The following is a 21,774-nucleotide window of genomic DNA, read 5'->3' on the forward strand; positions in this document are numbered from 1 at the left end:
CTTCCCTTGTCATGGACAAGAAGCCTGCTCTGCTGTGGAACCTTGGGGTAACTCAGTCTGCATTGATACAGATTTGCAACATTCCTATTTTCTCTTCCACTTTCCCCTTCCAGCTCCCTCTATAAATATACTATTGAAAGTGAAACCATGGTTCATCTGCCTTGTGCAGTGTTCAGCCACTTGATTTACAACCACTCACCATCATGAGCCTCTCCTCACATGTCAATGTCTTGTAAGTTTTATTGTGTCTAAGAAAACCTGCAGTTACTTGAAAGGATGATTCTGGGTGCTACAGCTCATGAATGGCCTAGTCCGCTGTATGCTGTATGTCCTCTGTATGCTGAAGCATCAGTGAGTATGTTAAATTCCTACAGAAGAGGCATCAAAGTTTTAGCTGGTAATGGAAGATGCTTGATAGGTTACTGCTGCTCCTTCTCAGAACTATATCAGCATCTACAGTCAGGTAATACTGCAAACCTCTGCTTCTGGCACATTTCTTGTAAAGGCACTGTTTACACATTTGACCCTTCCTAAATTAAGGAACTCATCCCTTTTTCTTTTGAACTGCCTCAGAGAGAAAACCAATCTGCATTGCATGAGATACAATAATCACAGCATAATATACCACTCCCCACACATGAATTCTTTTCTACTCATTTCAGGCATAAAGCTGGCAAAAAGATGGGAGATGAAATTAAAATTACTGTGGCAAAAACAGTTAAATTAAATCTGATGAATGAAGAAAGGTCAGGTAATTTAGTTTGCTGTTTCTCCTTCCTGAGACCATTTGATTGTATTAATTATTCAAGCACAAACACTTCTGCCCCACTCCTTAATACTTAAGCATGCCAAATGGTATGATGATCTTAATTTGGTGTCTCCTTGTGTCAGATGGTTACAAAAGACAAGCATTAACATTTTGTTGATAAATGCAAAGGAAACTTGCACTGCAAGTCTAATGAGAGTTTCATTAAAGAAATCTGAGGTACATCTTAAATTATATCTTTTAAGAATCAGACATGCACCTGTACTTAAGTCTAAACAAAATAATTTGGTAATCTTAGCAAAGGAACGCTTTGCTGTTCACAATTCAGACAAAAAATTGCAAATCAAAGGCATGGAAGAGGTCAGTTCTCAGCTGCCTGAGACAGACTTTTACTGAATCAGCTTCAGGGTTATGTAAATAATAGAATCCTTTAAGCTGGAAAAAATCATTCAGTCCAGCCATTAACCTAGCACTGCCAAACCTCACCACTAAACCATGTCCCCAAATGCCACATCCACATGCCTTTCAAATATCTCCAGGGATGGTGAGTCAACCACTTCCTTGGGTGGCGTGTTCCAATGCTTGGCAACCCTTTTGGTGACAAAATGTTTCCTAATATACAAAAATATAGGAACATCTCATATTTCGTGATGGTACCATTATAAACCACAAGAGTAAAATAAGAGTGGCTTGTGAAACATGGGATGCATTAAGATGCATTGAAAATAATGTTAAGTATTTGGGTTTGCTTCATATTTTCTGGATAAATTACTTCTCTTTGGTGGACTGTGGGAAGGGTTATTCTAAATTCTCCCCAGGCTTCTCTTTGTTCCACAGCCAGCACTGGGATAGAGATATTTTCCTGCAAGAGATAATGAGTACTAATGAACCTCAGAGCTTTAAATTCACTGCCATGTTTTGGAAGTGCCAAAATTAATTCCAACTTAAGACTCTTATGATTTTTCATGATATAAAACTGTTTCTAGACCTCTGGTGTTACTTAATCCACAGGTTCTTTTCTGTTACTTGTCATCCAGTGATTTTTTTCAAAAAACATCCCTATCACTTGTGTAATTTTAGAATTGAATTCACAAATTTAAGCTCCTTCTTCCCTGATAACTTGGTCACAGTTTTTTACAGTGTTTTTTACGCCTACATGCTAAGAAGAGGAGGACTTAGGGAGAAAAATAAACCAAAAAGAAAACCAAAACATAGCTGAGTGAACATAGCAGACATTTTAGAAAATTACTGTGCTGTTATGTTCCTGTTATTTTCAAATGGAATGGCCCAGATAATGCTAGCTTTTATGTATTTGCTCAAGAAAAAAACCAGAAAAGACTGGACTACACTGACCACACTCTCCCTTGGCCCATGGGTTTTATCACCTGACATCTGATGTCAGCACCTAATACCTGCTGGGAAACATGAAAACGGAGGTTCAAAAGCAATGACAAGAGATGAGAAAAATATGGAAGTGTTACTCAACACGAATTCTGCCCTGGAAAAACAGTCAAGCTGAATACATGGTATTTTTTAAGAATACATTAATATCAAAAATTTGAGAGGATTTGGGGTTTTTGTGTTTGAAAAAAAATCCACCTGTTTCAGCACAAACCATTCAGTCACTTTTGCAATGGAAAATGTCTCCCACAGACACCCAAAGCCTCAGATCCCAGAACAGTTCATGTTATAAGGTTTTGAGAGAGTGAGAGTGTTTGGAGTGGGACTGGAACAGAATCTTTAATTGAAATTAATTATGTTTTTGTCAAGATAGGGAAAATCCCAGTTAAAATCTGAGAACAAAACCTGCAATAAATCCTCCTCTCTGTACTTCCTCTCAGTGGATGCCTTAGGTCTGATTCCTATTAGCTTTTCACACCTTCTTTCATGTTATAATAATGCATATAAATGAATTAGGCATGACCAATTCAAATGTGTGCCAGCACTAAGAAAGCACAGCTTTAGAAAAATCTAGGAAATTGTAGGTCTCGTGAGGACATGTCCACTCTATGAGTCAACAGCAATTAATTGAAAATGACAACTTCTCAACCAGTTTCAGAAATGCAGGATTTCTGCTCCCATTGGCCACCCCTGGCAAAAAGCCAAATGCTATCAAGGGCATAAAGGTAAAATAACACCAAAGTTTCACCTAATGTCAAGATCTGCCCAGTAACTGCTGAAAACAAGCTCGAGTTCACTCTGTTTCTTTACTAAAAATAAAACAAGTATATTTAACATAAAAAGTAAATTGAAAACATAGTTAAATTATGTTTTATATATTACTGGAATCACTTGTTCTCTTCAGAATTTGTTATACCAGATGCTATTTAAAATCAATCTGGAAAATTGTATATAGCATTTTTAAAGATAAAAATGCAAACAGATCGCAAAAATCATCAATCAAATAACATCAACTTCAGATGAATGAGGAAATGAACCAAACTCTGGCTGGCCATCAGCAGCAATATCACTCACAAAGAGCTACAATAATCTGATCTAATTTTCCCTTTTTTTTTTTTTTAAATAAGCACAAATATAATACTGGTGTGAGAAAGGAAGTCTGCTGGCTTTCTACTTCCTATGGCCATCTAGGGCCATATCAGCTGTATTTGTATCATTATAGAGTGAATAAGGGCTTAAAAATAAAACACTTTATGCAGCTTCTAAGCTTCAAGCAAGAACCCAATGAAAACTGCAAAAACATTTTAGATACCATGACTGGCATAAACTATTTTGAAGTTATTTTTCCAGTGCTGTGAAATGTAAATACCAAATAAAATACACAAGAAATGTCAGACTTCCATATTCCCAACAGAGTGAATCTTGAGAAGATTCACTTACCATGTGAAGATGTATTTATCATAATGTACCATAATACATTTTATTCTTGTGGATATAGGTGAAGTGCCAAGTCCACCATTTTTGGATGCCAATTTCTGTAGGGCTGTGCTTTTATAGCTCCTGGGAATGTTACAGTCTTTGGTACTGGCCAAAGGGCCCCCTGGGAGCTAAAAATAATTTCGCTATGAAAATCTTTCCTTTTGATAAAGTTTCAAAAATCATCCAGGAGATGAGATAGTATCTCAGTCTCAGGTATCTGCTAATTTGAGACAGGATATGTACTTTAAAGAAAGCCAGGCTTTTAGGGCAGTATGTTTCCCCACATCACTGTGTTAGCACTGCTTCCTAATAAAAAAGGAAACCTTACATAGAATTGCTGAGTTTTGTAATTCTAATTAAAAGGGCTTTTTTGACTTATTATTGCAAATTGTAGTTATATTCAGTTGTATACAAAATTTCCACTATATACATAGTTATACACACACACACACACATTGTTGTTGAAATATCTACTTTCTTTTTCACATGACCTGATCTAAATATGACAACTGCACCAAAACAGAGTAAGGAAACTTATTTTTCTGGCTGTAAATGTTTAGGGAACTCTACATGGCTCATGTTTTTAACAAGACTACTAAGAAAATGAATGTAACCTGAGGAGCAATGCTAGGAGAATTTTTATGAGCAGTTATTTGGTGTTTATAGTACTCTGGGTATTGAAGTTTATTTGCTTTTCACATCCAGTTATTCTGCTTCAGCTGCAAGAGACACTGGGACAGATGCCTTGGAAATACCCTTTTAGCAGCTGCTTTCACAAGGTACACATTTTAACAGTCAAATTTTACTGTCATCAGAAGACACAAACCCCTTGAATCCTGGTCAAGTTTTACCATCAAAACTGCCATAAAAATGAGGAGGTCTAGCATAAAACATGACACACAAAATCTAACAATCTGAGTTCCTGTTAGAGTTGGCACAGGCTAGTTCACTGGTTTTGCTCATCTGAACATGACCCTGCTCCCAAGCTCCAGTGTCCCATTTGATTGTTGACCTCTGCTTGCTTTTAGCTCTGGCTTTCAGGAAGAGGCTCAGTCTGCAGACCAGAATCAGATCCCTATTCTGATTTCTCCTCCCTTTCCATCCCCGTTAGCCCATGGTTCAGTGTCTCAGCAGGATGGACAGCAGCATCTTACTGCCATCTTCACAGCAGGGCACTGCACTCTCCTAGAAAGCCAGAAATGCAGAGTCCATGGCTTCAGATAAGGCAAGAAGAAATGTGTGGTCTCCCATTTCCTGGGCAAATGTTCAGAGTTACAGGCTACTTCATAAAAATATATGTTTTCTCTTTTCCTGAGGAAAAACACAATTGCTGAACTTGGCAGTAACTTCAGCGCTGCAACTGTGAGGCTGGCATGTGTAAGGAACATGACCTGAATATGGTGATGCCTTACTGGGGCTACCTAAAAACAGAGGTCAGACAAAATTAAGGGAATAAAAAGCTGTTATATTTATTGAAGGGCCTTCAGGTACATTTCAGGCAGATGAAGCCCCCCAGGGGCTTCACCCAAAAAATAGACAACGGATCATGAATTTTCACACTTTGATAAGTTTGGTCCATTTGCATATTGGGGGTTAATCTTCCAATTACAACTTCAGGTAATGGAGTAATTTACCCCAAATTTGCTCAGCCCCAACTCACATTTGTTTACATCTCTTGGGGCCTGAGACAGTAAGGTGTCCTTGACTCCCAGGCCTAGAGAGGAATTGTTTTGTCTTGCCAAAATGGGAAGACAGTAGGTAACACTCTATATGGAGTTTAAAGTTACACACTAAAGAACTGTAGGATTACAAATATATGAAGAATATAAAAGCTAAAATCCTAAGGCATCAATGGGACAGCAGGGAATTTATAGATCTTGCCATATTTCTGAACTGCCAGCTTCTACACAGTAGCTGAGTGCCTTCCACTTTTTGGGGCTTTTTAAACTTCCACGACACATCTGAGGATACCTCTGTGGTTGAGCAGCTTGTGGATTGCTTTCTTTAATGTTTGCTTAAGTCCTGTTTCTACACTAGAGTAGATGTTCTGATCTCATTAGAAATTATTTAGTTCAGTTATACCAAGAATACTAAAGCATTGAATGGAATTAAACTCAGGTGTCCTGAAATGTAATCGCATTCCTTATCTTCTAGACAAAGTTCCTCTGTACTGGTTAATATATTTGTCACCATCCCCAGGGATGAAAAGCCCATGTTCTTACTCTGATGGTCAACAAAGGAAAAACATAAAAAGGGTGATGACTTAACAGGAATCCTTGGGACTTAGGACAGATTCATAAATTAGAACTGATTCAGAGAGATTCCAAGGCATCCCAACACAGGTTAAAAGGTGAAAGAAACAGCATTGTCACATACATTCAGGTGCCACAAGATGTATTGCAACTGAAATGTATATTATGTGGATTAATTCCAAACTTTCTTCTAAATTATAATAATACTTACTTGAGAGGAGAGAGAAGAATATTGCACTCAACTTTGCAAACTGACCTGTAGATAACAAAGGACAGAAAACAGGAAGATGACAAATTAAGCCTGTGAGCAGCCAGGCAGTGTATTATTCTCAAAAAAGCCATGCACAAGCCTAGAAATAAAGGGAGCAATTAGGGGCCCAGAAAATAAACCCAGTGAAAACTGTCTTACACAACATATCAGCAAAAGACCGTACCAAGAACAAAAGTGGAAACAGATGTGGGAGGATACACGCTGTTAGCATTTACACTTGTGCATTAAATGTGTTTGAGTTTTTTTCTGATACAGATACTTGTTATTTCCAACATGCTTAAAAAAAAAGAGCGAAAGAAGCCTCCTCTAAGGTTTCCTGTCCCTGATTTCCCTATGTATCTTGGTTTTTTAATACTAATTTAAGAGTTCAGCACAAAAATCTTTCTTGGACACAAGGTGATACAAAATAACAAGAGTGGGTTTGGGCCAACCATCTTTCATGCTACACTACTTCTAACATGTTTTTCTAAATGTGCTGATTTTATACGGAGTGAGACATTTAATAACATAAAAATGGTTACCAGATTGTAAGTGAGGTGACCATTCTGCACCCTTAGTAGGAGTTCCTCCTTGCAGATTTTTTCAGCTGACAATTGCATTACGATAGCTACAGCTTCTGGCTTTCTTTGGCAATCCAGATGAATGCAGTGTATATGTGAGTACAAACAGTAAAACAGCTTGTAATAAATTCCAATGGTTTGATGCAAATGAGCATAGTTGACCTGGCCTCTGTTCAACAGGATACCCTAAACAGAAATTTTCCAATTTTCCTTTGTTTTTCCAAGTAGTAAGCTGTGGCTTTTTTAGAATACTCAGTGATATTAACAGAAAAAGGGATAGAAGAGTGAAATACCACAAATAAACAGCAAATTGCAGAGAACAACCAGTGCCAAAGCATATATCTCAGGGTCAATATGACACTCTCCAACCAGCTCCTAATCATCTTAGTAGTCCCGATTAACTTAATACCTTTTCTTGCTTCCTTTAAACCTATTCCCTAATTTAAATGGCATCACCCATACTGGGAAGGACTTCTCATGCATTGCCATTACTTGCTTTGGGGCTGTGGTATCAACTAAAAATAGATTCTACTTACAAGTCACTGCTGTCAAATCACTGCCTGATAGGAGCTGACAATCTCACAGACAGTAAAGTACATCATGAAACTTCTTCTGAAAAAATGCTGTTATGCACAACTTGTCTAGAATGAGGACTTTCTGTTCCCTCAGTGAATGGATTTTTGACAAAAAAAAAGATTTTCCTTTTTTGGGCCAAGAAAGGGCGTGTGTGTTGGGTTTTTTGTCTATTTTTGTCCCCTGGTGGAAAGAAATAATGTAAACCAGTGGGGAATAAACATCACTCATGTGTAGTCTCGGCTCACCTAAATTCAGGAGTTTTATTCTGATGTTAATAGGGAGAAGATTTTGTTCCTTTCTCCCGGGAATGTTGGTGGAAAACAGCATGAAAAACTATTTTGACTGAAGCAAGAGTAACACCCAGTGCCATCAAGTGACATGCATAACTTCTCCTGCCCTTATTTGCAGTGCACATACATACTGAATTTAATGCATGTACATAATCCTGTTGTAACTTGTGAAACTCAAGTAACACTGTTGCCATATATTGCACTTCCATACTGTAATCAAAATAAAGTCAAACTGGTTTGTTGTTCTTTCTGAAGAACATGGAATTTTTACCAGCAAGAATAACATTTATTATTTGATGCCTAAGAGCTGTGACTATTTAGGCACCCCTTCTCTAAACTGACAACTACGTTTCATTACATCAGCAGTAGCTGTTCATCCTGTTCAGAAGTTTAAAGGCTGTGATTTTTGACAAGTCTTATCTTGGATAAAAAGTTCTGACAATTCCCCCTATGTCACCTGCTGTTGCCTTAGTAAATGATCTATAACAATCTTTGTCATGTCCTTAAAGACCTCTGCAATTAAATGATTTTTGGCAACCCACCATAGGCATGTAGCAGGTCTACATCAACAACAACAACAAAATGTTCATATCAACCTCGAAGTTACCTCAAATTTTGAAAAGACTCAATGAACTTTTACAAGACTAAGATATCCTAGCAGCTTTACAGAAAAGAAGACCAAAAGAGCAGCCAATCTTCATTTCAACACAAGACTGTCAGACACAGATTGTCCCCAAAGTGACCAGCACTGAACAGTAGAGGAAAATTACCAGAAAAGAAGGCTAGATTTTATTAGCTCCTAGAAATCAGCAGTATAAAGAATTGCTGCCCATAAAGTGATTTTGAACCTCATTTGCAGACATCTGGTCTCTCAGAATATGTCTAATTTCGTTTTTGTACCCCATTTAATATGTTCTTTAACGGTGAGGTCCAAATTTGAGCCAATCACCACATGGAAACAAAGTTGTTTTTGCTTGTTTGAGCTCTGCTCCCAAATAACTGAACTAGGTTTTCCCTCGTATTGACACTACTTCTAACTTTATAAGAAACAATGTATTTTAAATTCAGATATTCCAAGTCAGAATAACTGAAAACAGGGCAATAATCTCCAACACCAGGTAGAAGTGGAGACCATGATGCAAATATGGGCATCTACAGAATTCCAGCTCCCCCTGGCATATTTGCTTTGCTCAGACTCTTAAACAAATGCCCTTTGAGAGTTTCCTCAGGGAGGTGATTAATAACAAATCCCCAGGCTCCTCTGCACCAGATGCTTGTTGAATACTTGGTTCTCTGGGATACAATTTGTTCCAGACCCTTTTCTGTACCTCCAGATTCTGACAATGACAGTAACACACAGACTGCACCTGAGCTTCAGTTCACACTGAAGAAACCATTATGAATGTTTCTTACTACTGGAGAAAAAAAAAAGACATGAAAATAGTAGGACATCTTGACATCACCAACCAGCACCTTATGTAGTGGGGAATGAGCTCTAAATGACTTGGTAGGCATGGGCAGAGAACAAGCTCAGAGGCAGTTCTGTCCCACCTGCTTCCCTGGTACCCGTATGGACCACCGCTGTGTGCCTCAGGCAGTGTGGTCTTCTTGGATAGGCACAAAGGCTGGATGCATGTGTGTCTGTGTAAGGGTGGCAGCAGTTTTTGGAATGTGGCTGCTTTGGCAACCCAGAAGAGATCACAGCCCAGAGCCCAGGGCTGGTCAGATAGCACTGGGCACCTGAGGGCCATCATCCTTTCTCACTTATGGAGAAACATGGGCAGTTGGTGTCCTTCTCCCACCTGGTACGCCTCATCCTGCAGCTTCTGCTTCAGGTACTCCTCCATTTTCAGTTCATTCTCCAGCTGGCGCACAGAGTCATTCTCGTAATTTTCATCATCTGTTCTGACATAAGGGTCTCCATCTTCTGTAACCCTAAAGATAATTATTAATAAATAGCCTCCTGAGATGAATGACATTCAGAGCCAATAAAACTTCCCTTTATTGTAATCTGTGAGGACTGTGGGATACTTAAGTCTAGCCATATGCTCCACCAGTTAGTATTTTCCTGGCAGTGGAGAACACTTCTGTTATTTCCCTCTCTCATGAAGCACACCAAAGGGCATATTCTGCTGAAGGCACTCCCCTAAGGAAATGAGTAACAAACATTCTCAATAACTTCATACAAAGAGGCTGAACTAAAATAACTAGAAAGATGCCTATTGTCTCTAAAAGGAAAGATCAGGTTGTAAAAATCAATCTGTTCATCAATTGAGTAGGTCAATGAAAATCATTCTGTCTTTTCCATTTACACACTTCTCCTTTTCCAGTGAGCCCCAACAGGTCCCTCAGTCTGGATAAACAGGGAACAGGACTGCAGGGCATGTTTGGGAAAACAGCGGTCCCACAGCCTCCATGCTGCCTGAGTGTTCCAGGCTGGATGTGAGACAGCTCACTCCTGAGGGAGTCCTGAGTTCCAGGCTTTATTGTTTACAGAGCCCACTACTATGTAACCATGAAGCACTTGGATTTATGTTTTTTTTTTTCCACCCAAATAATTGAGAGGGAGAGGAAATACTATGTGCTGCACAGTGTTTTCAGAGGAAGAAGAATGAGATCAGGAAGGGGTGTCAGGCAGGTACCCACATGTCGCTGCGCATGGAGCCGGTGGCAGCAGCGCTGTGGATGTACCCTGGCTTCCGGGCGTGGATCTGCGCCAGGAAAGCCTTCTCAGACGTCGGGGATGGAACCAGATCATCAAAATGAGTCCGTCCAAACTCAGAATCCACATTGCTCTCTGTCTCGCTGCCCACTTCTGTGAAGCAAAAAGTCCCATTTAACTTTCACAAAAGTATATGTGCCTATTTCTTTTAAGACATTTCTTTGCCTTTCCAACCGAGAATGCCATCTCCTCACAGTGATTAAGAGCATATAATTCTACTTATATTGGCAAAGCTTATAGTTTACTTCTTGGACCAAATACTGAAAATTTTGCTTATCTCGGTTATTAGGTAGGATATTTTAATGACAATACTAAGGACTGCATTTTACAACAGGTCCTGTATGATGTGTGCTAAATCTAATTTCTTAAGAGTGAAATCCCCCTCCATGTGGAATCACAGACAAATTTTTCACTGTATCCAACTGCACCTCTACATCCACGGCTTTGCGAACTGCTGAGTTCCAGAAGCTGTTCCTCAGGGATTTTTTAACAAAAGCATAAAAATCTTTGAGGATATGTATCTTCCTACCTCCCAGTTTTTTCCTACAAACATGAAATGTCACTGTAGTGACTACTCCCTCTCGTAAGCCTCACTCACCAGAATTTAGTTCTTTTACCAAAGAAGACATGGTGTTGGTGATTGAATCTGCTGCCACCAGCAAATCATTTCTTAAGTTTCGTCTTGCACCTGAAGCAAGAGATGGACAAAGCACAGTGTAACTATTATTCACATGACATATGTTTTACTGTTGAAAGCAGTTTTGACCCCGCTGAAATCTGTCATTGTGGTAATTCAGGGTATCAAAGTCCTTGCGAGGGGCACGTGCAGAAGAGTTCTCTGCAGAATGGCCTCATTTACTTATGCTGTATGCAAAAGCAGAAGCCTAACCTCATGCTTCATTTAACCACAATGCCAGATATGTGGAGATTATTCATTGCCATCAAGCTTGCATTTGTGTGGTGACACCAGCAGACCAGGCCTGGAAGATTAAATCCAGCGTGAACTCATTTACAGTGCCTGTGGGGGAGGAGGGAAGAAATGAAGTGTTTTCTCTAAGTTCCCACAGCTCAGTTTAATGATACCATTATTGCCAGATATTTGCCAGATAATTATGGCAAATGTTGAAGAAACACACTTGACCTCATCCCTCATCAAGACTATATGGATTTCTCTTCTCTGCTCCCTCTCAGCTTCTCCTGTAGCTCAAGGATTTTCTTGTATATTCTATAATTTACTCTCTCTCTCTCACCCCACAGCCACCCTTTTTTTTTTTTAATAAAGGAAGCACAACTGCTTCTCTAAACAGCCCCAGGCTGCTTTTAAACTCTTTCTAATAATGCATCTAGAAGTGTTTCCCTGCTGAACCTGGCAATATTCCCTTAACCATAAATCATGAGATTCTTGTGAGCTGCATGGAATACTCCTTCCTTAGGAGGGGTCTGTGGGTAACGTGTGCTTAAGCTCCTCAAATCCCAAACACAGATACTATTGTTGAATAGCTGAATAATCAATATATTCCACAGAATCACTAGTCGTCCAAATGCAACAGGAATAGGCTACTGTAGATTTTTTAAAACTCACTGAATGCAAACCAATACATTTGAAAAAAAATTCAAATCCTAAAGAGGTTTTTTTTTAATGTATCCATTAGCAAATAGTTATTGGAATGTAAATTATAGAAGTTAAACTCTTACATACACACAGACAACCACTCCCTCTCTAAAGTCTTCCCAGATTTGTGCCTCTGAACTACTGCAAATGCTGGGAAAGAGAAATGGAAACAATGAAGAGAAAACGTCCTTTAACCATGGCTTGTCTGCATTATGTGTATATAGGCAGATCTCTGTTGGTGCAGCAGAGAATGGAGACATAAAATCTCAGCCCAACCCCCTCACAAAGTCGTATGTCAAGATGTGACAGAATGCTGGCTTCAAGTTCTTTGGGCTTGACCTTCCCATCTAGAGCTTACAGTAAATAATGACACAAACCTAGGTATTTATCAAAAGCAGCAGTTTTAAAATGTGATCACATAACTTCTTATATTGCTTTTGATCCTGAACAGAACACATTTTTACACTTAAAATGCATTTGCCTGAGGCAGACTTAGCATTGTTTAAGGGTATTTTATTGTGGCCACTATATTATTTATCTTACTCTTAACTCTAGAAGAAGCTGTCCCATTACAACATAGGAGCTAGGGCTCCATATTTTTGCCTGTCTTGATTTTTCTCATAGCAGAAAAAAAAGGAAAACATATTGCCTGTTCTTCTTTTGCCACAGAAAATGAGATTAGCAGCAACCCGTTATGTTGGGACCAGGAATTATGCCTATGTTCAATACTTGAATTGACCAGTGCTTTAGGAGAAAGTTCCTGATTGCATTACAGATTCAACCTTGTCCAAAAATACACACAAAGACACAATTTACAGGAAAATCAAAGGGAAGGGTGCTTGAGAGGGCTGAACTAGGCTCCTAGGAACAAGCACGCTTCCACTGTAGCAGAGGAACTTCTAAGCTTACATTTAAACTTATGTTTAATTTGTGCTGAAGAAAGAGGGGAAAAAACTTATTCAGATCACAGAATGGCAATTATGCAAATATTTTCGAGAGAGAAGATTAAAAAAATAAGGACTGTTTCTTTATTTAGATAACAGAGACTACTTGTTTTCTGTGTTATTCAACATAATAATTTAATTTCTGGTCTTAGAAATTCAAAACACTATAAAATTTATTCTTACTTGAAAAAAGAGTGGGAAGGTGGTGACAGTTTTCTGGAAATGCAAGGAAACGGTTCACCTAGACTTTCAGACTTGATTTCTGTCTAGTCTAACTGGACCCTTCTCAGGCCCAAAGCAAAAAGACAAGGGACAACAGTCACAAGCTGCATCAAGGGATGTTCCAATCAGATAGAAGGACAAGGAATTTACACAATAAGGATGGTGAAACTCTGCAACAGAGAAAATGAGTGACAGAAGCCATCCAGAACTCAGAAGCCATCCAGCTGGTAAAGGTCCTCAATAGTTTGATCTCACTTTGAAGCCCTCTTTCTTGGGGCAGAAAGACACCTATGATTGCATCATTTACTTCTAGCAAAGTCTTTATTTAAAACACACTGACAGTGCCTGCTGAGGTCAATAGCAATTTTTCTGGTCAACAGAGCAGTGATAACTGTTCTCACCCTCTTGCATCAAAATTCCTTCTTATCCAAGCTCCATTAATTGGCATCATTGTCCAGTTTCTGCTTACCTGCTTGCTTTGACAGCTTGCTTTGATGGCTGACAAAGTTGATTTTCAATGGCAAAATGCAGCTGTCACAGATATTTTTGTTTTGTTTTATTGCATGCAACTCAGAAGGTCAAGTACATTAAGTCAGTAATGAAAAGAAATAATGATTCTTCAGTCTCCAAGTGCCTCAGACAAGCTGTTAATAGGACTTACTTTGTGCAAAGGCTTCCTGCACATCTCCTCCCACCCCAGTCAGAGAGTCCTGAGGTGCGTGGGTCGGGGTGGAGCAGGCAGAGGCAGACCTGATGGGCATGGGAATCGGCCGGCTGATGGTGTGGCTGGGCGAGGAACGCGGGGAGCCTGCCCCCTGTGTCTGCAAAACAATCAAGGGGTTAAACAGGGGCTTTGCAAGAGCCTGTCTGCTGTCCTGGTCACCCATCCCTCAGCTTAAAGGCATTGTGCTGTTTCTAGATCAGTTGGGTAATGTTAATTTTGCTAGAAGAAATAAACCAAAGTCAGTTGTTAGTTGACAGCAAGGCTTCTGTTTAGAGAAACAGTAAGTAGGAAAATATGAGTCAAGATCTGACTTCCTTCAAGCATGGGAAAATGTCAGGCAGCTAAATTAAAAAAAAATCCAAGTTAATAAAGACCACACTACAGACCTCTCTGCCCTCTCCCCTCTCACTCCCCCAGTTCACATGCATGACTGCTAAACTGTAACCCATTCTGGCTGTGAGAAGGGGAAAGCTGCTGGCACCAGCCCGGCTTTCAGCCCAGGCAAGGGACTGGAGCAGCGCCTTTCAGCAGAGCCCTGACACAAGAGCTGATCACAGCCCTGCCCTCCACCTCCCTGCATGACAAGTTCATGGTACATGCAACCTCTCAGTCACATCAAGTCTGACACTTGCAATAAATAATACACATTTCTGCTTTTTATTTGGAGCTAGAGAATGATTTAAGCCACTATTAAATTATCTGCTCCACATACTCAGATACTCCCAAAACACAGTGGGGATAGGGCAATATAAATTCCTGCTATGGGTTCAGCTGCTGGAAGTGAAAATGTTTTAACACCAGTCATATAAATGTCATGCTGTTAGCACCTCACAGTTAGGATCACTTAGCTGAAATTCAAGCAGACTTTACAAAACTGCAATTCTTACTAATGCAGCTAGGTGAATGATACCAAGAGACACAGTGCTCTTCTCACTCTCTGTTTCAAAGTCCTGGCAATGTGTATCCATCCATGTAAGAGGAAACTAATGCTGGAGGCCACACCAAACTGCACATGGCTTTTGAAACGCAGTGTTTACCAGATGCTAAGGATGGAGGTGGCTTGAGTGCTTTTAAAGGGGAACTGCAACGCAAGCTCCTGGTTGTTTTCAGTCAAAAGTGATTGGAGGGGTGGTGTTTCCCTTATCTTGGCTTTATTTTGAAAATACAAGAGGATTTCTTAATTCTTCCCATGGCATTTATTTTGACTCTGGTATTGGTAGGCACCGCAGCTCTGATTATGTTTGGCAAATATGTCCTAAGAAAGACAAGCACAGGCCATTGCAGGTTGAGTGCAGCATTGTCCTTGAGACTTTTATAAATTCCTGACCTGGACCACAAATAATGTATCAGAATATTAAGCTATTTGTTCTTTTATCCTTTCTTTTATCTACCCCTTTCTAAGAGACATTATCACATGAAAGTCATCAAGGATAAATTAGTTTTATGAGAAATAAGCACATTACTGATGGAAGAATGGAGGATTTAATAGTTATAATTTCTTTAATTATTTGTTTTGGAGCATTTACATGATAGATGTAAAAGGCAAATTGAATATATAAAGGTCAGATGCTCTCCTGTTTCGAGAATCATCTATACTAGCTCCAGAAGAAATGGAAACATTTAGTCCTCCAGAGGAAGGGCCCGGAGCAACTTAGAGACATTCCAAGGTCCTTGTTAGTCATAACCCCTGCACATCAGGCAGGGCACCCAGGATCTACAGCTTTCTTCTTTCACAGAGCACATTTCACCCTCACTGAACCATATTTGCAAAAGAATTTTTGGTTCTCAGCTCTCTGAAAGACAAGTGCCCTTTTTTCCTTGCCTTTTTCCTTAGCTCCCTTTTGCCTTTGATCTCTGTTTTGGGAACATCAACAACAGTTGGAACTTTCAGAGAAAGATGAGGGGAAAAACGGTAAAAATTTGCTTCCTGCCATCAAGTCATATTCAAGAATGAACTTCAGAATAGGCATTTTATTTACTAAAAATAACAGATGGCCACCAGTACTTCTGGGCTGGAATTTTCCCTTAGGTGATTTGGAAACTGCTGCACACCCAGTGCTTACCCTCTGTCTGCCCTGCAGCTACGACTGAGATCTTGTGCTTATGATAAACACAAAATGTTTGGGAAGCACAGGAAGATGAAGCATTCAGAGTTCCTTGTCCAGGAAAAAACTCCTCACTTTTTGTACTGTTTGGGCAGTATGAGATGGAACTGATGAACAGCAAGTTAAAATAGGAGGTTATAAGGGAATGCCTGATTTCAGAGAGGTGAAAACACAATATATTTTACTCATTTAGATCCACCTCACCACAGGTTTGTGGGAATGAAGTGGTATTAGGATTGGATTCTTGCTTAGTGATTATCAGCAGAATTGTGGCTTGCAAAGGCTGGACCTAATGGTCTGAAATCTGCTATGACAGCCAGTCTTAACTTCTTGGTAAGGACAGCAAAGAAAACAAGCACTGAATTGCTCCCAAAGCTTTTCAGCTCTACGAACTAAGGACTAAAGCATGCTGAAAGGGGAGCTACCACAGCTACTCTGGATATTTGGATGGCTTCAGCTTTTTGTGTTGTACTTGACTGCAGCTATCAGTGTTCTCATGCCTCCCAGGATTTCCAGGTATTTTATTTAATTCACCATCCCTAGTCAAACTGCTACAACTCTTAAGTTAACTCTTGCTAGACAGGAAAATTTCCCCACTATCAAGTGTCATGCATGCCTAGCATAAAATGCTTGAAATGAAAACTGTCTTTTCAGGCGTTTTAGCCCATTGCTCCCTCTGCTGGGACTGAACTGGGATGACATATGGGGAAATCACACAGCCTCATCAAACGACAGGGATGTGAAGAACTCATTATCCTTTCTCAAGGAAGGGCAACAGAGAAATAGATAATTCATAAGCTTTAGATGAATTGCCAGGCTGCTCATTCCAATTGAATTCCTCCAGAAATCAATTTAATCCTGTTTCTCTCAACAGATCATGAAATGGCATAGCATAATGGGGATCATTAAATGGAAATGGTGAGAGTAATTCTTTAGCATCATCACCTGGTATTCAGTGAGGCTATTACTCTTGGGAAAAAAATGACATAAAAATACCTCATAGCAGCCTGAAAATGTGCTTTCACTTACACTGTCCAGTGAACATTTTATATGATAAGGTCACTCCTGTCACACTGGAAGCTTCTCTTTTGCGAACAGATCTTCAGAATCAAAAAAGACAGACCTCACACGGAGGTGGTATTTGGGCAGATTTATTAAGTGCAACTCTACAAAAATTAGCCAAATGTTGGTTTTACAAAGGTGGGCATTACCTACAAACTCTGCATGCTGTATCACAGACAGAACACATCAGACTTGTGACTGCACTTCTGCTGATGAAAGCAGGAGAAAGTGTGTTTTGTTAAAATGAAACACTTTTATTGAACTCATAAATCAGACTGCTCTCTGAAAAGTACCTTTTTTAAAAGCCTAATATATTCCCAAGATCCATTACAATACTGAAAAGCTCCGAAACAATTAAATCTTCTAAAATTTACTATTATTAATGTAAATACTTCCTCTTTTTGATCTAGGTTGCAGAAAACATTTATTTCCCTGAAGACTCATGCAACTGTTGGCATCAATGCCAGCTTTTAAAGACGTGCACACTATGCCCAGACTTTCTGGATAAAATGAGCTTTCAAACTTATTGCCCTTGTCTAATTTAAGCTCAGTTATGTTTTTCTTGAAAGTACAAGATTTCTTATTACATTTTCAAAACTTTATCTATTGAATTAATATTCTAGATTGGTTTCACTACATTTGAGGTGAGTTTTTTATACCTTACATGTCTTAATTTAGAGGAGAGGAAAAGATTCCTTGTAGCCATGACTCACTTTCTAGAGCACTGTTTCATTTTGAAAATTGCTCCAAGACTCTAATGTGGGAAAGAACTGCAGAATATTAATTTTGGTCAAAAGAACACACACACAGTTCTCAAACAAAGGAAGTAACACAAATCACATTAACACAATCACATTTAGGAGTTAGTGGGGCATCCAAAGAGAAGGTAACTTGCTACCTGTTTCAATTCTTCTTCCTAAAGAAAAAGAGGATCAGCACATGAGATAAGCCAGGATGTAAGTGAAGAACAACAACAACAAAAAAAAAAAAGCCAAATTTGGAGCACAGGGTTAAAGGTGCAATCAAGATAGTTGAAGATATGAGACTAGGTTAAGGTCCCACCTCTGCACACTTTGAAACACCAGAAAAGTGCAAAGTGTACAGAAAGCTGCTGTCATTTCCTACCCCAAATTTTCTTTGTCCAGGCAGTGACTAACAGCAGGCAGCCTTCACTGCTGGTTGTGGCACTGCAGCATTTCATGGGTAGAACAAAAGGTATCCTGCCCGGTTCCAGCTCCCAAAAATCTGCTGGCTCTTCAGTCGGCTCTGCTGCTGAGGTGCCACCAATTCGTGCATTGTGGCCGCAAAGCCTGTGTCTAAGGAGGGGCAAGTGACATAAGATGACAAACTCATCCTTTGATGCAAATGGATTTAAATAGATGCATGCTGCATCTAAATGGAGGCATGTTGCTTTATGGATTTCAGTGGAGTTCCTTCTGCTCTTATCTGAGCCATATTTGACCCAAGTTGCGCTGAATTTCCATGAGCTCATTTGACATGCCATAGGAAACAACTAAAGAGACTCCTGTGCTACTCAGGGAGCTTTCTTCCAATGTGAATTTGTGGCATCATCTGTCCTGAAACACATCAGGTAAAATAACACTGCAAATAAAAATACATCTTCCATCTCACTCTAGTCTGTCTTTAAAAATGCACGTGCTTTTTGATATCTTGGTTCTTAACTGAGCTCCTCTGTTGAGACATGTTTCATTTGTTTAACAAGAGCCTGCTCCTGTATCTGGGAAAATGAAACAAGTGCTATAGGGAAAGCATCTCTGAGCAGAGAGAGGTAGATGTGGTTGTCAAATGACTCATCTGACGGAACCAGAAATGGACTAAATTAAAGAAACTTTAACTTAAGAGCAAAGTTAAAGTTGAAGGCCTAGTGATTCCATATTGTCAGCTGCAGTGAATAATAGTGTACAGTGCTGAGGTTTTTTCCTTAGAGCCAAGAGTTAACTTGTTTTGCGTGTCGGTTTCTTTTCTTTTTCTTACTCCTCCTAGCAGCAGGTGACAATGATGATGCAGTGCTGCTACAGGAATGACATCATCTGAGAATAATCTGAAACCCCTGAATTAAAAGACCAAGGCAAAACACAAAAAGGGAGGGAAACACAGCCAAAATTTGTGGGTAGAAACAGTCAGGTTCTGCAGAATTCTGTGGTTACATATCCTCCCTCTCCTCTCTCGCTTGGTAGTACCAGGTGGAGCTCCTTACCTTCAGCAGTTTCATGAGGCCTTCTAACTGAACCATCAGCTCCCTTCGGCTTTCCTGGAGAGCAGACATCCTCTGCTCCAGCTCATCCTTCCGCTGTCTGAGAAACAAGGAGATCTGATCAGAGCTTACCCCTCACAGCAGCAGCAGCTTTCAACTGCATCATTTTGCCAGCCCTGCTATGGGGACACAGGCCTAGAGACCACAGGAAAGCAAACACACTGTATGAATTCAGCACAGGGTTTAGAAATGCGGCTATGTGAAGGCTAGGGAGTTCCTTCTCACTGGGAATCCTTGTAGGACTGAACAGTGATTAGGGAAAAGACAGACACTGACACAGACCCTTCTTCAAAGAACAAATGAGGTTCAAACAAGCTTGTGTTATATTCCCTTGTGCAAATGCCTGGCAAGTCTAGCTTTGGAACTCTCTAGTCAATAACCTCACTAGCTGTCAGGAGAAATTAAAGATGCCCTGAAGGACAGGAAATTACAGTAGGGGCACTGAACACAGTGAGATATGAGAGAAGCTAAGAGAGTTCAGAAATTCAGAAAAAACCCACAGTGATCTGCTTTTGTTTCTGTTTTTTTTTTTTTTTCCCTGAAAGAAAGAGGAAGACGAGCACATAGTACAGATAAATCTGCTTGAAATTAGCTCTTTGCACTCGGAGTCCAGTGCTGGTTGCGTGACAGTGTGAATACTGAGCCACTCCAAGTGTGACAGTCTCTCTGTGCCCCCGTAAATCTGAACAGCTTTGATTCTGCACGGCTCCACTGCACAGGATGGGGGAACAGCACTTGCACATGTTAAACCACTAAATTGTGGGAGGTCTCCACATACAAACAAAATAAAATTATTGCATCCAGGAAGTTATGATATAATTAACATTACTACTGAAAAATATACATATATTTTATACTCTACTGCATTGCAAATAACATACAAACAGTATGTTGTTAGCCTTGTACTACCTACAAAATATGACAATTTAATCCTAAATGGAAAAATCACTGGAACCAACAAGACTTAAGCACATTTCCTGTATTTAGGGCAATATGAAACCCTGATTTTGAGCCTTCACTGCAGAGTGAGGAACTACAGATATAGTCAACATTGATTTCTACAGGACTGCTCATGTGTGCTATCCCTCACCTATATAATAGGATCATATAGTAACACTGCCAGGTTGCATTTACTCTTCTGAAAGATTGATCTATTTCCTGCTACAAAATGCCTGTGTTGGCTTTTCTTTTCCAGACAGGTAATGGTTGGAAATGCTATGAACTGTACAAAGGCAGCAGAGTTCATTATTTAATAAAAATAAGGTCTGTGTAATTCAAAGTGGCAGGTCCTAGTACACAGCTCTGCTGGGTTTTAGATTTATTCCACAGGGAGAGAGGATCTAAGCAGTGTGCACTGTACAGACTACTCCTCTGAGGTTTTTCTCCTGCTGTACTCCAGAGCAAATTCTTGGAAGTAAGGGATTTTCCAACCTGTCTCCAAGACAGTACTGATAATGTGAAGGAATGCTGTGTTCTGGACCTCGCTTCAGTGAGTGCCACACTACAGCGGCTTGTGAAAGATGCTGGGACAGGTACCCACAACATGATTTACAGATTCCAGCATTTCTTAATACTGTGTGAACTAAATTGCTCTACAGCCCTAAGTGTTTCAAGCCTGAAAAATCAGCAGGGTAACAGCCATAAATTGGGGCTGCTACCCTGAGTCCTGCTGTTTTACACGTAAGAACAGCCTTGTGCCATCTCAAGTGTCTAGGAATTTGAGGTGGTGTCAAAATGCTGCAGGAAATCCAAAGTCAAGACTTTTGCCTTTCAAATGGTGAACATTTCAAAAGGAATGCAAAGCAGTTCAGACCCAGAGATTAAAAGTTATTTTATAATTCTCACACCACATATTAAATCAGGGTGAGGAATAGGTGAGGAATTCAGTATCACTGCCCTAAGGACATCGCAGATCAAGAATTTACAATAAGGTTATTATGCTTTAATATGTGTAGCAAAATTGAAAAGAGAGAAAAGTTAAGTAGTCAGCCTGCCAACACTGCACAAACATTCCTTTTTGGTTTTTTAACTATAATAAATTTTATTGGTCAACTACATAGAAAGCTAATTTCCTAAATCTGATAAAAATGGACTTTCAGTTTGATGGAAAAGAGCTACATTATTGGTATATTTTACAGTGTACATGTTTTCATGACAGTCATTGTTATATGCCTCACACAATGTCACTTGCCTGTAGATCTCCAGAAATAATTACACATTAAAATCACTAATAGAAATGAAGAAGCTAATTTGTATTTAGATTGGAAAGCTAAAGTAATGATTTGTGAATCAGAAAAAAAAAATTGTGTGGAAAACTCCACAATAGAACTATCAGGTATTTGTAAAGAAAAAAAATTAGCACAGTTTCTTATAGTAATTTCCTTTGGATATGCATCTGACTGAAATATTAATTGTGTAAGGAGCAGCTAAGTGGCAAGAAATGTTCTTTAGTCAGAGGGCAGAGCAATCTAGCATTGTTTCACTGGAAAGACAGCGCTTACACTCTCTTTTCT

The 21,774-nt window shown here is 39.6% G+C and overlaps 1 protein-coding gene across 23 annotated transcripts in view; it reads right to left on the reverse strand.

Moving 5' to 3' along the window:
• The window catches only part of DTNA (dystrobrevin alpha), a 223,102-nt gene that overhangs the window by 3,784 nt on the left and 197,544 nt on the right, over positions 1-21,774 (reverse strand). For 16 of the 23 annotated variants that reach the window (XM_068189369.1, XM_068189383.1, XM_068189405.1 and 13 more), the window contains 6 exons: positions 19,205-19,301; positions 17,885-17,902; positions 13,757-13,916; positions 10,916-11,005; positions 10,242-10,410; positions 9,398-9,530 (listed from right to left, as the gene is read on the reverse strand). In XM_068189369.1, the coding sequence (XP_068045470.1) occupies positions 9,398-9,530; positions 10,242-10,410; positions 10,916-11,005; positions 13,757-13,916; positions 17,885-17,902; positions 19,205-19,301 (667 nt within the window). Of the gene's footprint in view, positions 1-6,109; positions 6,155-9,397; positions 9,531-10,241; positions 10,411-10,915; positions 11,006-13,756; positions 13,917-17,884; positions 17,903-19,204; positions 19,302-21,774 lie in introns of all 23 variants that reach the window. The other 7 variants (XM_068189484.1, XM_068189362.1, XM_068189456.1 and 4 more) reach the window with 3 other exon arrangements.

The sequence above is a fragment of the Anomalospiza imberbis genome, chromosome 1, assembly GCF_031753505.1.
Source record: "Anomalospiza imberbis isolate Cuckoo-Finch-1a 21T00152 chromosome 1, ASM3175350v1, whole genome shotgun sequence".
Taxonomy (NCBI): domain Eukaryota; kingdom Metazoa; phylum Chordata; class Aves; order Passeriformes; family Viduidae; genus Anomalospiza; species Anomalospiza imberbis.